The 16,650-nt window shown below is 43.1% G+C and overlaps 1 protein-coding gene across 5 annotated transcripts in view; it reads right to left on the bottom strand.

Moving 5' to 3' along the window:
* LOC129187237 (contactin-associated protein-like 5) overlaps window positions 1-16,650 on the bottom strand; it is a 125,577-nt gene that overhangs the window by 29,490 nt on the left and 79,437 nt on the right. For all 5 annotated transcript variants that reach the window (XM_054786189.1, XM_054786190.1, XM_054786191.1 and 2 more), the window contains 2 exons: window positions 14,328-14,447; window positions 10,882-11,082 (listed from right to left, as the gene is read on the bottom strand). In XM_054786189.1, the coding sequence (XP_054642164.1) occupies window positions 10,882-11,082; window positions 14,328-14,447 (321 nt within the window). The remainder of the gene's footprint in view (window positions 1-10,881; window positions 11,083-14,327; window positions 14,448-16,650) is intronic.

Genomic DNA, 16,650 nt, shown 5'->3' with positions numbered 1-16,650 from the left:
CTTTCTCATGCACTCCAAGTCATGAGTCACGTTAAAACGTAAGTGAATTTCTGCCAAGTTGGATTCCTTTTTGTAAATGGACCATTTTAGTAGTTAGAGTATAGAAAACCTGTTTAGCACCTTCTAAGTAGGCTTTTTAACATTATGAGAGCCCTCTGCATGAAATAAAACCTATAGTCACCTTTATGCTCCTCTCCTCCTCCACCCAATTTAGAAGACATAATAAGAGAAAATAAGACATGATATAGACTCACACATGTTAGCATTGCGAGAGTTCCTTGTTTACTTCTTGTTCTTACCTCTTGTCTCATTAATGACACCTAGTGATCAGTGTAGAATACTACATATCATCACAACATCTTTGAATGTGTCTACAGTAGTGCCTTGGTTAACGTCATGAATCCATTCCAGAAGGTCTGACTCAAACCAAAACGTACTCTAACCAAAGCAAATTGAATTTTCCCATTGAAAATAATGTAAATCCAATTCATCCGTTCCAGACACCCAAAAATGTTAACACAAAATCTATTTTACAGATAATAATTGTAGTTTTACATGCAGAAAATGATGCAAAAATGAATAGAAATAACAAAAGAATGGACAACTGAATCACTTTTACTTGCAACAACAACAACAACCGCTGCCGGCAGTGACGTTGTGAAAGTGCACCGGGGAAGATACTAGTGCTTTGTTTGACCGCGGATGCCGCGAACACGCTACGGTGAGTTTGAAGGCTTATGTTTTGTTGTTGGAAGCAGAAATGGGTGTTGGCTGCTGGGTGTGTGTGCATCGCAGCCGATGACGGAGCCGTCTCTGAGCCCTACCCCTGAAATGACGGTCTTCTGTTTAGCCATAATATTCGAAGGTCTTGCACCCCTCCATCGCCTTTCTCTTTTGTGCGGTCCGTGTATTTTGTTACGTCGTGTATCTCTCTCGAGAGCAGCAAGTCTAAACAAAGGCTGTTGCTTTAAAAAGGCTCCTGCGGCCCACAATGCGGTATCACGAGATGTCGTCTTCGGCGTGTGATCCAAGATGGCGGCGCCACTAAACCGGAGGGTATTTTGGACGCTACACAAGCGAGCGAACGCAAGCCAAAGCAAAATTTTTGCAAAAATGTTGGTTGTTAACCGAAAAACATGCTAACCGGGGCGAATGTTAATCGAGGTACCACTGTATTTGTATCTCATTTCATTCAACCATATTTATGCTTCATTTAGCCAAAAAAAGGTGTAAAATCTGTTTAAATACGCATACTGTAAATTCCGGTGTGTAAGCGGCTGCCTTTTTCTTGCCGATGCGGATTATACAGCGGTGCGGATACTTTATGGCTAATTTCTAATCCTGTGACGTCTAACTATTGTCTAAATACTGTGCCGCCCGCAAGTCTGTGTGGAAACGGTAGCTCTTTCTTTGGCAGAAGCCAATGAAAAGCTATCAGTGCACTCACAACAAGCCTGTCAAGCCATTGGAAATCACAGGAGTCCATTGTATATAAAAGTCTGACTCACGGTGTCATCTTTCGACGAGCACCTTACTAACGGCACTAAATTCTTCACACAGCAACTTAACACGCCAAAGGCATTTCACTCTGAGGTAAGTTGCTGTGTGATGAGTTTAATGTTGTTTGTAAGATGGAACCATGAGTCAGACTGTTATATTGAGTAATGGCCTCCTGCAATTTCCATGCTGACAAGCTTGTCGTGAGTTGTGTCATAGCTCATGATTGGCTCCTGTCAAATAAAAAGCTGACTGGTCCTCACGGACGCATGCGTGCCACAATATGCCCCTTTATGGCGTGCACACGGGGCTTATACGCTGGTGTGGCTTGTATATGTGTGCAAACCTGTTTTTTCCTTTAAATTTAGTGGGTGCGACTTATACTGTACATGGGAATTTACAGTGTTTTAAGTAATAATAGAAGTGGTGAGGTTAAATACTATGTGACATAAAAGGGCGTTGGAAACAGGAGGCACCGGGCTGTTGACGCCATGATGTAAAGACAAGGGTCGAAGTCTGGAGCGAAGACGGGGAAGGACGTCCACTGTCAAGTATGCTAAGCAGCAGCAGGGTTGCGCTCTGGATTCCCAGCAGACGTCCCCCCGCTAGCTAGCGTGACCCAGTTGTAACACAAGGACAAAACGGAGGTTTCAACCTTACGTCTGGGCAACGGGCCAAAGATCAGCACGCAGCCTCCAGAGTCGGAATCCGGACACCATCTGGCATATTGTTACACTTGATCGGAATTTTTCGTGCATTTAAAACAAAACAACAACAAAAAACACCTGAAAGCTTTCTCAAAGTGACTCCTTAATTGGAGCATTTGACCTGCAACGGGTTCCAGAAGTGTTGTCTCGCAAATCCTTTTTGCGCATCTTTAACATTTGGTTTTGAGCTGCAGTAACTCAGTGCAGGCCTCACATTTCAGCACACATTTTACTATCCATTGTATTTATCCTAATATAATGACTTTTTGCCATACTATTTTGACTTTATTCTTGTAACTTTTTCTGCAACCTAATTTTTCCCAAACTTACAGTTTGGGACAAGTTTTGTTTGCTTCTCATAATACAGTATTACAATTCTTTGTTCTTTAACTCTTTCAATACCAAAGATGTATTTATATGTCTTTATAATCCCGAACGCCGGTGAATTTGAATGGAAAAAACACACATGACAGGAAGGAGGAAGTGAGAGAGTGTGGAGGAGTGTAGCATGCAGAAGGTTACACATAGTAGGAAAACTTTAACGCCTGTACACGCACGTGCACACACACACAGTTCAGTTCCAAATGTGAAAATTGTAAATGGTTCATGGTGTTATATTTGTAAATAAATTGTTCTTTTGATGTAAAACAACCCCTTTTTCTGTTGTTTATTTTGGTATGGTTGTTTAGATATTTGATCTGCCACAAAAGCAACAATAGTTGTGTCAATGTGAAAGTTATGCTTGAAATGTGTCTTTTCACAAAAATCTGCTTTTCTTCCTGTCCCTCTTTTAGTCGGGAACTGATATTTTCCTGAAACGTACCTATGTTCTACTGCTGATGACTATGGAACAGAAAAAGGGAGACTAATCTTTGTTTTTTAGGTTCCATATTTATATACAACACCGTAGAACACAACATCCTGTATGCCTTCAAAGATCAGTCCAAATCGTCGAAAATGGACGGCAAGTGAAGGGGTAGTCTTTTGAAAAGTGGCTGGGATCGAGTTCACATTTCAACTTCATGTTACTAAAATGACGGTATTTTTCCTCATAATATTACGACGTTATTCTTTAATTACGTCTTTTTCTCTTGTTAGATTACAAGTTTCTTCACTTTATATTTTGACTTTATTCTTGTAAAATGACTGCTGGCTTTTTTTCTTTCGTTTTCTTGTTATATTTCTTGTTATACTTTGGACACGCCCACTCTTGCACTGGCTTGACGACCAGGCTAAAGGTTAGACAGTAAATCCGATTCCATCTATTTAGTCATCATCTGACATTTTCATTCATGATTAAAAAAAGATTAAGAGGAACGCTGCCAGGACCCCCAAAAGTGTAATAAATATATTTTAAAAAATCAAACAAATTTTAATGATCATTCTTTAGTGGTGGGGAGATATACATGTGATACTTTAGATGTGCTTAATATGTGTTTGAGGCATATTTCGAGATTAAACCTGCATTGTATCATGAGCGGTAATTGAAGAGAGAAGGGGAGGGTCTGGAGCTGAATCTAATCTAGGTCATAGTACCATTTATTGCAAATGTTGATAAGAAATTGGCGGGAAAGAGGTCAACCTCAAGCTAGCAGGATGGGCGTATCAATTACTAATTCGCTGGCGGTCCTGTGCTACTCTGAAATATACCCAAGTTTACTTTTCTTGTCCCCTGACAAGATATCCTGTGGTTAAAATGCACTTTCCGGGAGATGCCGCATTCAGTGACGCGAATTTAAAGCACTCAGCATGCAAGGCAATGCTTTTGGACAGAAGCAATGAGATCCGGAACTCGTTTAAACTTTAACGTCTTGCACTAGCTTCATTCCTGCGGTCAAATATTAATAGCTAACAGAGGCAGGTGCTTTGAGAATAGGACATGCTTCATCATAGAAATCCACAAGGCTGTCGCTAACGAAGGCTAGCGTCACGGTTGCCGCAAAGCAGGTAGCGTTACCCAACCAGTCCCCCTGTGAGCGTAACTGAAGCTAAAGCCGGCGCGGGCGGGGGGGGGAATGACCTTTCGTCGGCTGCTCTGCGGGGTTAAGTGCTGCGGCCTCAATCATTCCTCACTCGCGTAACCCTGCATTGTAAATGAAGGCGGCATGCGGGGAAAAGCCCATTAAGCCTCTTGTCACTAAACATAATCAAGTGCCACATGCTGCACTGCTCTCTGCCTATCCGGCGTGCATTAGCGCCGCATTTATGTATGGCCACAAAAGTCATATTAGTCCAAGTCACACAGCGGGACTCAGACAGCGGCAATTCTCTCTGAAATCACCTCCGAATAGGATGCAATGACCCATGACTAACAGCCTAATGCCTTATTAAGAGCAAAATGAGAAAAAGTTCCTTTGTAAGCAAAGAGCAGAAGTCACAACATTAGCATGCAAGCTAACATTTGCAAGGTTGGGAATATAAAACACTCTTTGTTGTCTTTTAGCGCTACCACGCCGCCATCCTTGATTGGCTTCATTACTCGGACGCTTATTTTAAAAAAGACTAATCAGATGCCGGAACGGGGGCGGAAAATAAGAAAACGCGACAATCGATACTTCCTGTCGGAGATGTCGCGATAACCTTGGCAGGTCTCAAGAGCGGGGACGGCAAATTAATGAATGAGAGGCTGGAGCGTGTTGGCTACCGCCGGCGACGTTTATCACACACACGATCTGGGTGGTCAATGCTCCAAAAAGCCCCAAGATACAAAGTGCAAACTAATCACTTCCACGCCTGCTGTTCCATTGGCTCTGCAGATAAAAATCCCAAACTTCTGGCGGTACTTTTCTGCTTAGCACGTAAAAAGGCTCACCTCTAGCAAATGTAGTCCAGCAAAGCAAAGGCCAAAAAATAAATACCGGATTTTCCGGACGATAAGCCGCTTCAAAGTATACATGGCATCAGGCCAAAAATGCACCATGAATATGAAAAAAACCCACCAAGGACTAGAAATGTCCATCCATCCATTTTCTTCTGCTTACCCGGTCCGGGTCGCTGGGGCAGCAGTCTCAGTAAGGAAGCCCAGACCTCTCGGTCCCCGGACACCTCTTCCAGTTCCACTGGGAGAACACCAAAGCGTTCCCAGGCCAGCTGTAAGACATAATCCCGCCAGCGTGTCCTAGGTCTGCCGGGGGCCTTCTCCCGGCTGGGCATGCCCGGGACACCTCCCATCCAGACTAGATGCCTGAGCCACCTCAACTGGGTCCTCTCTATGTGGAGGAGCAGCAGATCTAGTCTACTCACCCTATCCCTTAGGCTGAGTCCAGCTTCCCTACGGAGGAAACTCATTTCAGCCGCTCGTATCCACAATCTTGTTCTTTCCGTCACGACCCAAAATTCATGACCATAGGTGAGAGTGGGAATATTCAGTAGATCGACCGGTAAATTCACAACGACGGTCCGGTACAGCGACCGCATTACTGTTTGTCAAACTCACGTGCCATCCTTCCCTCACTCGTGAACAAGACCCCAAGATACCTCCACCAGGGACAGGACCTCATTCCCAACCCGGAGGGAGCAATCCACCCTTTTCCGACTGAGAACCATGGCCTTGGATTTGGAGGTGCTCAGAAAGGGAGAGTCTCATCCCAGAAGCTTCACACTCAGATGCAAACCGTCCCAGTAAACGCCAAAGGTCACAGCCTTATGAGGCCATCAGGACCACATCGTCTGCAAATAGCAGAGACGAGATCCGAAGGTCCCTGAACTGGACTCCCTCGACACCTTGGCTGCACCTAGAAATTCTGTCCATGGAAATTATGAACAGAATCGGTGACAAAGGGCAGCCTTGGAGGAGGCCAACGTTCACCGGAAACAGGCTTGATTTACTGCTGGCAATGTGAACCAGGCTCCTGCTCCGGTTGTACAAGGACCGAATGGCACGTTGTAGCGCCACCCATCCCATAGTCCCGGGGAACCCCCCACATGACACCACGAGGGACACGGTCCAATGCCTTTTCCAAGTCCACAAAGCACATGTAGACTGGTTGGGCAAACTCCCAAGTACCCTCCAGTACCATTGCACTTGTGTAGAGCTGGTCCTGTGTTCCACGACCAGGACCAAAACCACATTGCACCTCCTGTAGCCGAGGTTCGACCTACGGTCGTACCCTTCTCTCCAGCACCCTGGAATAGACTTTCCCAGGGAGGCTGAGGAGTGTGATCCCCCTATAGTTGGAACGCACCCTCTGGTTCAACACCCATGTCTGCCAAACCAGAGGTACTGTTCCCTATTTAGAAATGTATTCCATAAAATTCAAGACCAAAAACAGACCGCTAGGCAAGTTCACCAAGCTCACAGTCCCATTCCACATCACTCAATCCATTGAATTCAACCTTAGAGCGCCCTCTCTTGCGGCTATCGACGGTGTGTTTACAGTTTACATTAACAGTGTGTTAATGTTCCTTTCTTATGCCTCAGTTCCTGTTGCGATGCACTTACTCTGTACTCACTTCACTCCTTGACCTGTTTCGTGTTTTCCTGCTTTACGTTAATCACTCGCACCTGTTTCTAGCTTCAGTCATTCATCTATTTAGTTCAGGTGTGCGCTCTTTTAGTTGTCGGAGCATTGTCGTAAATGTAAATGGCTATGTACTGATTTTTTGTGGATCCCTGCCACTGCAAGGCAGTTATTATTATGAAAAATAAACATTCTACCTGTACTGGGCTCGCTTCTCTCCGCATCCTGGTGTCGTGCTTCAACATCACAATGCGCAAACGTGACAAAAAATCCGGCACGACAAATACTAGGGTTGCATGATAATTATTGGACCTATATGAGGGAATTAAGACATCATAGCAATAAATACGACAACATTAGAAATATCTCCGATAACCATCCATCCATCTTCTTCCTCTTATCCAAGGTTGGGTCGCGGGGGCAGCAGCCTAAGCAGGGAAGCCAAGACTTCCCTCTCCGTCTTCGTCCAGCTCCTCCTGGGTCCTGGGTCTGCCCCTAGGCCTCCTACCAGTCAGACGTGCCCTGAACACCTCCCCAGGGGGGTATCAGGGGTACCTCATCTGGCTCCTCCAATGCAGAGGAGCAGTGCTTCTACTCCGAGTTTCTCCCGGATGGCCGTGCTTCTCACCTTATCTCTAAGGGAGATACAGGAACTGTGCGGGAGAGCAAATCAAGTGGTCCGTTTTTCTCCTGCTTGTGACGCTAACGGCCTGTCGTAACTTCCCCTGAGCTCACGTGTAAACAAACATTCAATGTTTCACATGCTAGTTGTACCGCATGCTCCTCCATGAGGGGGAAAGACCCCATAGACCCCACACAAACAAACCTTATAAGCCACCTGGAACACCAGCATCGCTACAACGCCATATCCTTGTTGTGCCACGGCGTTTGAAAAGTGCGAAAGGTTTGCCAGAGACCTCCGTGGTGTCACACCGGCTGCTCTGAGACGTGTGCCCGAATAGAGTGCACCTTGCTGGGCCGCCCCAGGTGGCTCCTCCTGCTCTATACTCCGCTTCTCCTGACCTCCGTAGCAGCACACTGGCTGCTTGGAGCATGTGCCCGAATATAGTGCACTTTGCTGGGCCACAGTAGGTGGCTCCCTCCCTCTATATTCTGGTTCTCCTGACAGTAGTGATGCGGTAGTAGTAATGTCATGATATTTGATTAGGACAAATTAAAAGGTACAGTTGGTCAGTCCTTCTTACTTCCAGGTGTGCACATACTAGAGTTTTAAATGTAAATGTAAAAAATATATACATAAAAACGCTATCATATCAGAAGCGGAAGGTTATGGGTATCCGTTTGAAAAAAACAATATTGTGCAACTCTAACAAATACAATTTTGAAATACCCTGACAACTTGCATCTGGACGATGAGAAATGCTAGCATATCATAGCAATCCTCCATGAGCATGCAATTTGACATTTTTTAAAGTTTGGAATCAAAAGGAAACAACTGACAAATGTGTCCAAAAGCAGAGTAATTGTCAAAAATATCCTTAGTATTCTTCAGACGCATCGTAAATGCTTTGAGTGATGAGTTCTTATGTTAGATATGCATAGGTTTGGATGCTTTGACATAAAAAAAAGTATTTAAAAAAAGTACATTTTGCTTCATTAAAGAAATGCATTTGTTATTATTAACTGAAAGTTAAAAAAATAAATTAAATAATAAATACATGGAATTTTAAAAATTCAGCTTTAGAGGAATTTGTCCAGATGCTTACTAAATAAAAAATGTTTTCTTTATTTTGTTAAAAATGTAAAGCGCATTGAGACCAGATTCGTAAAGGACTACAGGCGATGCCACGGCATCACTGCATTTTTTTCTGGATTATTTCTTATGTTCCAACAGAAAAAAGTAAGCTATTTCTGACCTGATAAGTCTTTAAACAGAAACATGATCAATTAAAGCACATTTTGGTTTTGCAGCTGCTAGAAAATGCATGAAAAATGCATGGAACTACAGCAACAACAACAGCAATAATAATAATAATAACAGCACATCAAGGCTGAATAACTACACATATGCAAATGCTGTGTCTCATTGGTGTCAAAACTTAATTATAATCATTATTATAATTCTTGCTCGCAGTTCACAAAGTGTCGATGCTGTTGTTTTTGCGTAATCCTTTTCACTAACAGGTGTGAAAACAATAACTGTCGGATGTGAAACTATTTTTCCTGATGCACAAATTGTGGGTTTGCTTGTGCTCGCACAATAAGCAGGAGAAGAATACGTTAGGGGCGCACAATATCATTAGCGGCAAAGCTCGACTGCCTCTAAATATAGCATCAGGATGTCGACGCTACCGTAGATGCTAATTACTCCTTCACTGTCATCCTATTGACGACCTCGTGGCCCCCACAGACAAACCTAAGTCATTACAGACACCAGGCCACAAACACCTGCTCCTCCCCGCATCTACAGTCCAGCTAGCATCTCCACATGGATATTAAACACCTAGAAAACATCTGCGTCTTAAGCGACGGGAAAAGCTGGCAGAAGGAGGTCACGTTATGCGCCCTCCCAGCTCGGCTAGCTTGGAGTTTGGCGGGACGCAGCCTCAGATGTTCTTGGCACGCGAAGGCATCTGTAAAACCCGGCAGGCTGGTTGGGACAGCTGTTGTTGATTGTCTTTCCTGTAAATTAGCGCCATAAACGTCCATAAAAGTCGTTTGATGGCGGCATCGCAGAGAGATGTTGTTTGTGTCTTACCAGCTCAGTCACGTAAGACACAAAGCGGCCATTTGGGACCTGCTACGCGGGGAAGACGTCCAAGTTGAAGGAAAACAACATCTTGGCGTCCAACTGAGTGAAAGTTGTTGTCTCCTGTTTTCTTTGCATCGAGCTACACCATAGCAAGCTTGTCCTGATCACACTTGGGAACAAGAGCTTTTGATTTCACAGGCATGCAGGCTAAAAGCTAGCTTGTTTTGTTTCTGATTGGCTTACTGGAAGAAAGTGCTATCTGCGTTGCTACCTGATTAGGTTACAGTGATTGTGCAGTGTGGAGACTAAAGGGCTACCTGATGATGCTAGATACAGTTGTACCTGGATAGGTTAAGATGGTAAAGTGCTACCTGAAAGACAGTAAAATGCTACCCTACCCAATTGATGCTAACTGTGCTAACATGCTTGCCTATTTTGATTGGCATATTGGGCAGAAGTGCTACCTGGCAAAGTTATAGTAGGTGAAGTCCTACCTGGGTAGGTTACAGATGGTAAAATGCTACCTGATAGACAGTAAAATGCTACTCTTTGGTTACGGCTGACCAGCCTACCAAATTGATGCTAACATGTGGCGCACAAGCGCTATCTGATAAAGTTATAGTAGGTAAAGTCCTACCCAGGTAGGTTAAAGGTGGTAAAATGCTACCTGATAGACAGTAAAATGCTACCCTCTTTGATTAAGACTGACCAGACTACCCAATTTGATGTTAATAGTGCTAACATGCATGCCTACTTTGATTGGCATATGGAGCAGAAGTGATACCTGATACTGTTATAGCAGGTAAAGTCCTACCTGGGTAGGTTAAAGGTGGTAAAGTAGTGCCAGATTAGATTGAATACAGCAAAACGCCACAATAATGGTTAAGACTTACAAGATAGCTGCCCGGTTAGGCTAGCAGCGCTAACATTGTGTCTTATACGGTGTTGCTGCTAGTGGAACTTTCATTTCACTGAGGGCACACACCCAAGGGATCAATAATGTTCTATCTAATCAAGTCAAATCAAATTAAATCGAATGGAATCTAAAGTGCTACCTGCTCGGGTTGAAGATCAAAAAAGGACAACGACCTGATTGCACAAGCCGTGCAGGAATAAAGTGCTTTCATTGCACGTTACAGGAAGTAACGTGCTGTAAAGTGCCACCTGATTGACTTCCAGGCAGTAAAATGCTTACAGTATGTGATGAAAGGGCTACCCAAACAGAACAACTAACTGGATTATGGAGAGTGAAACGCTAACTGATTGGCTTATGTGGAGTAAAGTGCTATGTCGTTAGATTACACGACGTAAAGAGCTTTCTGGGTATGTTACAGGAAGTAAAGTGCTACCTGATTAGGTTCCAGGGACTACAGTGCTTCCTGAGTGGCTTACATGAATGAAGGGATACCTAATTGGGCAAACGGGTGTGCTCCCCGACAGTTACAGGCTAACAGCATGTGAAGCGCGTACTCAATATTACAAAACAAAGAAAAAAAACTGTTACCTTTAGTGTTGAAGAGGCGGGACCTCTTGCAGTTGTAAACCACTTCCTGTTGGCAGTGCTCCGACCTGGTCACAATGGCCTGCAGCTGTTCTGCAGAGGCACCGTAGTCGAGCACCATGGTGTGAGGCACCTGCAGTGCCGAGGCCTGGACTCGGACCGGAGCCGTGCTGTTGTGGGCCAACACCGTCCAAACTTTCTCCTCTAAAAGACACAAGTTCCTCTGTGACCACGAAGCAAATGCAAACAACCAAAAGGTACATTTGCAAGCAGTTCTAGAAGAGCATCAATAAAGCGACGACGGCCTGAGGTCTGAGTCACTTCCTCTACTGGACTATTCAATAATTAAACTTCCTGTCTATCTAGTGTTTTTTAATTGGTGCAGCACAGTGCAGCTGTGTGCTTTATAACGTGATTACTTGGCCCAGTTGGACCATCTCATTCTGCAGTCCACTCATAAATTAATTGCTCATGAATCTTGTAGGTCCTGCCAGCAGAGAGAGGTGTCGAGTCAACGGACAGCTGCCGTGTTTATTATATTGTGTCTGGGCGAGACGTATATCTCTGGTCCTCGCCCAAGTCTCGTCCGTTCTGACAGGATGCCGCGTGGCTCTTTGTCTCTAAAGCTTAGCACAGCAAAGCCTCTTGTCATGTCCTTTCCTTTCTTACAAATATTGACAGCTGTGGCAAGCTTTTTTGTGAAAGTGAAAGCTGTGCGAACTCTGGTAAGGGCGTAGATCGAGATCTCTTCCAGAGGTCAAACTAAATCTACCACGGTTTGTATAAGTTTAGCTGAAATGCCAAAATGCTGGCTGGACCCAGACCAGTAATCATTACGTTTGGTATAATGTTTGGAAAGTGTCGTCTCCATGCGGCAAATCTCCGTCTTCGTAAGAAACTGGTGAAATGAAACAATACCAAAAAAACACGACGCCTGGCAGGTTTCATCACACAAAAATATAAGAAACACTGTACGCCGAGCTAGCTGATGGAACAACAATTGTTACGTTTGGTAGAATCGATGGAAAGTGTCGTCTCCATGCGGCAAATCACCATCTGTGTGAGAAACTGAGAAAGTGGTGAAATGAAACACTACCAAAAAAAACACAACGTCCGACAGGTTTTACCACACTAAAACGTAAAAAATGCTGTATGCCGAGCTAGCTGCATGGAGCAATAATCGTTACGTTTGGTATAAAAGTCGGAAAGTGTTGTCTACTTGCGGAAAATCGGCGTCTGCGTCAGAAACCGACAAACTGGTAAAATGATCTAAATTGGTGATTCACGTCACCACCAAATTTTGTGACGATCAATGAAATTGGTGGCGGGGGCTAATTTTTTCAACTTTTAAAGGAGGCAGTACTTAGTGAGTTTTGGGAGTCTGTGTTTGGGACCTGTGAAATACCACATTTTTCGCCGGACCTGACAAGCATGCCAATTTTGGTGACTTTAAATGTATGTTAAAGCCCTCAAAAATGCGAAACTGGGATAAAATAATAAAAATAATAATAAAAATTGCAGTTTCAAAAGGTCAAAAAAACCCTCAAAACTTAAAGAACAAAAAAACATCCGCATCTACTGTATGTTGAGGCAGCAGGGCTTGTATGACAGGTAAGTACAGTTATCCCTTGTCTATGGTGGTTAATTGCTTCCAGACTCTAGTTAGAGCATAGAAAACCTGTTTATGACCTTCTAAATACAGTTTTTAACATTATTAGAGCCCTTTCGAGATGAAATAACACCTCTATAGTCACCTTTACACTCCTATTACCCAATATAGTAGAAATAATAAGAGAAAATAAGACCTATAAGACACAGAAAACCTGTTTACCACCCTCTAAATAAGCTTTTAACATCATTAGAGCCCTCGAGACATGAAATGACACCACTATAGTCACCTTTACACTCCTATTACCCAATATAGTAGACATAATAAGAGAAAATAAGACATATAAGACATAGAAAACCTGCTTACCACCTTCTAAATATACTTTTTAACTTTTAACTAGAGAGGAAATAAGACCTCTATAGTCACCTTTGCAGTCCTATTACCCAATATAGTAGACACAGCATGAGAAAATAAGACATATAAGACATAGAAAACTTGCTGAGCACCTTCTAAATACGCTTTTTAACATTATTAGAGCCCTCTAGAGATGAAATAACACCTCTATAGTCACCTTTGCAGTCCTATTACCCAATATAGTAGACATAAGAGAAAATAAGACATATAAGACATAGAAAAGACTCACACGTTAGTATTGGGAAACTTTAACTTCCTGTTCTGTACAGTACTTCCTGTCTCATCAATGTAACATTACTGACACCTAGTGTAGAATACTACACATCACAACGTGTCTTTGAATGCGTCTTCTGAATGCCTTCTATTTGTATTTTACTTCCTTTTTAGGCTTGAAAATGCTGCATTTAGACCAGAAATATGTGAAATGTGCATATTTTTGGACTAATGATATGCTGTGTTCAACCACAAAACAGCAATGGATCAGTAATGAATATATTTTGAAACAATAATAGAGCGAAGCACGGAAATTGGGACGACTGTACCTTCCTTTGCCAAAGTAAAAAAGTTAATATATAACAAGTCGAGCCGAGTGGGTGGCATGCAGTGTAAAAGGGGCGTTGGTCCGGTTTTGTAAATAAAGAAAAGTAGATTGCACGCCTATAAATCGTGCATGCATTGTGATCTATAAAGTAGTGTGGTATAAGGAATGCTAGCTAAGCATGGATTGTGTTCCACAAAAACAGCCTCATCATTTCTCCCTTTTTCTCCAGTGCGGAATAGAAAATAAAAGCAGCTCTGTGGTCATTTTCTCATTTGTCCACAGGACTGGATTGCTTTCTGGTGTTTTTGCTTGTTTAATAATAGAAAGGCCGTAAATCGGCTTGGGTATTTCTGGGGTGAATGTCAGCGTCGAAGAGGATGCTCGCTGTCATGCAGACGTATCTCAGCATCACAGAAGAGCCATCTGTGCAGCCGGGTGACATTTTGCATCCGTGGAAGAAAAAAAAAAAAAAAGCTAATTAATTCCCCTCTGCACCTGACAGCCCCACCCCGCCTGCACCCACCCGCCCTCCCCGGAAAAAGAAAAGAAAGCATCTTTCCAACTCGTAGATGTAATCCTTTGTTTGTGGAGTAAAATTAGACGAGGACTCCATCCCGTCTCAGCTTGCCGTGCGGGGAGTGTTTACTCTGCTTCCTCGCGTTACCATTATGCACGTCAGGTTGTCACGCTGAGAGCTATTTGCATCCCGGATGTATTTTCTAATTGAGGTCAAGTCCACGGATCTCTGTAGTGTAAAGCTAAGAACGGCGGTGGTGGTGATGGCGGCGGCGGCGGCGCTCTCATCTCCTTTCTATGATGTCGACCTTGCCAAGGTTAGATATTTTCATGGGGTCAAAAACAAGCGGCTGCCATTCTGGAGCTCACCTGTCATGTTGCAGTACACCTGCGTGGCCCCCAGGGGCCCGCTCCCGTCTGCGTCGACGGAGTAGAAGCCCGAAGAGCCGCCGATCAGCTTGTAGGCCTCGCAGGACGACTCGTAGATGGCTGCGAGGGTGGAGGAGGGGTCGGGGTGGGTGGGGTTTTGAGAGTCACAGGAGGACAATTCCCAACGTTAATAGTCCTATTAACTCCAAATGAAAAATAATACCGAACCTTTATGGCCCCAATGTGATTTCATCCACCGTTTCCTCATCTATTTCATCCACGCCTACTTTGTGGTCCGACCTCTGTCTGTGTGGAAAGTTCTGAAGGGGGGCTAGGGCCTGCTGAGGACCTGTTTTTTTTTACATTATATGTATATCTACTGTGTATATATATATATGTATGTATGTATATATACTGCGGTGCGCAAAAGTGTTTGCCCCCTTTCTGATTTGTTATTTTTTTGCATGTTTGTCACACCTGTGTGAATTGCCCCCCCCCCCGTTAAAACATAACTGAGATGAATTGAGATCTTTCAGTGCGGGAAAGATTATAAAGCCATTTCTAAAGCTTTGGGACTCCAGCCAACCACGGTGAGAGTCATTATCCAAAAATGGCCAAAACATGGATCAGTGGTGTGATCAGGAGTGTACGGCTAACCAAAATGACCCCAAGAGCACAGCGATGACTCATCCAAAGGGTCACAAAAGACCCCACAACAACATCCCAAGAACTGCAGGCCTCACTTGCCTCAGTTAAGGTCAGTGTTCATGATTCCACCATAAGAAAGACACTGGGCACAAACGGCCTGCATGGCAGAGTTCCAAGACCAAAACCACTGCTGAACAAAAACAACATTAAGGCTCGTCTCCATTTTGCCAGAAAATGTCTTGATGATCCCCAAGACCTTTGGGAAAATACTCTGTGGTCTGACCAGACAAAGGTTGACCTTTCTGGAAGGTTACATCTTCCATTACATCACCATTTTGGACAATGAGGTTGGAGAAAAAATGATAATGTTACAAGAATAAAGTCTAAATATAATGGTAATCAAGTTATAATAAAGACGAAAAAATTTAAAAAAGAAAGTTGGAAATGCTTGGAAAATGTAAAAAAAAAATATTTTACAAGAAAATCTGGTTATGATCACAACTCTCCTCTTTTTTTCCCCTTCGTCCATCAGGGGTGGACCTAATGTAGCGGCCTAGGAAATAGCCCGACAGAGGCAAGACTTGACGTGGAGAAAGGTGAGTGTATAATACGAGGATACGGCTGGCAAGGATGAATAATACGACCAGCGGCGTTTGTTTGAACAAGATATCCAAAAAGTTGTGAGCGGATTAGAATGAAAGCTCGTGCAGCACAGAGGGGAGGCGGGCGCGCAGCCAACTGAAGACTTGATGTGATTTTTGATGCGGATCCAGCACTTGTGTTTGCTTTATTTATTTATTCTTCAAAACCCTTCTTTTTCTCCACGTGGATTTATTCAAATAAATGGCAGACTATTTGTGGTGGAATCATGCTTCCAAGCGCCAGTGGGACGCATTTCAACACTGAAATGGTCACAGCATTAGGTACCCCCGTACAACACAACCGGACCACATTCCGCTCAAGGAGAAGAACATAAAGACGGGATATTTGTGCCTTTTTGGGGGTGGTGGTGTACCGCTGCACTGAGATCTGCTTGTTATCCCGCAGAACAGCCTAAAAGTGGGACAATTTGTACTTCATTCTCATAACAATGACAACTTTATTCCTTGTGTTGTTTGTTTCTTTTAATATTCCGGCTTTAAAAAAAGAACACATTTTTCTTTGATATTTCAACTCAAAGCTTCTTAACTGTTTTCTCTTAATGTTTTGACTTTATTCTTGTAAAAAAAAATTTTTTTAGCTTCCCAACTATTTCAACTTTCTTCATGTAGATGTTCTTCTCGTAATTCCGACTGTATTCCCATAATATTTTGACTTCATTCTCGTAACATTCAGACAAATGTTGTCATCCAAAAATGACAACATTACTGGTTGTTTTGTTTGTTTCTCATAACATTGCAACTTTACAAAATAACAAATGTCTTCTTTGATATTTCAACTGTATTATTGTACTATTACTGTACACCGAACTATTAAAATGACTATTACTTTTTTCTCGTAGTACTTTGACTTTATGCTTAAAATTACAGCTGTTTTTTTCCATTTCTGCTCTTGTTTTTTTTTTTTTTTTTAATAATTTTCAAACTATTTCAACTTTCTTCTTGTAAATATTCTTCTCGGAATTACGATTTTATTCCCATAATATTTTGACTTTATTCTCGTAACATCAGAACTT

The sequence above is a fragment of the Dunckerocampus dactyliophorus genome, chromosome 9 (genome assembly GCF_027744805.1).
Source record: "Dunckerocampus dactyliophorus isolate RoL2022-P2 chromosome 9, RoL_Ddac_1.1, whole genome shotgun sequence".
NCBI classification, from domain to species: domain Eukaryota; kingdom Metazoa; phylum Chordata; class Actinopteri; order Syngnathiformes; family Syngnathidae; genus Dunckerocampus; species Dunckerocampus dactyliophorus.
The sequence above is the reverse complement of the archived record's forward strand: the minus strand, read 5'-3'. Positions and strand labels throughout refer to the sequence as shown.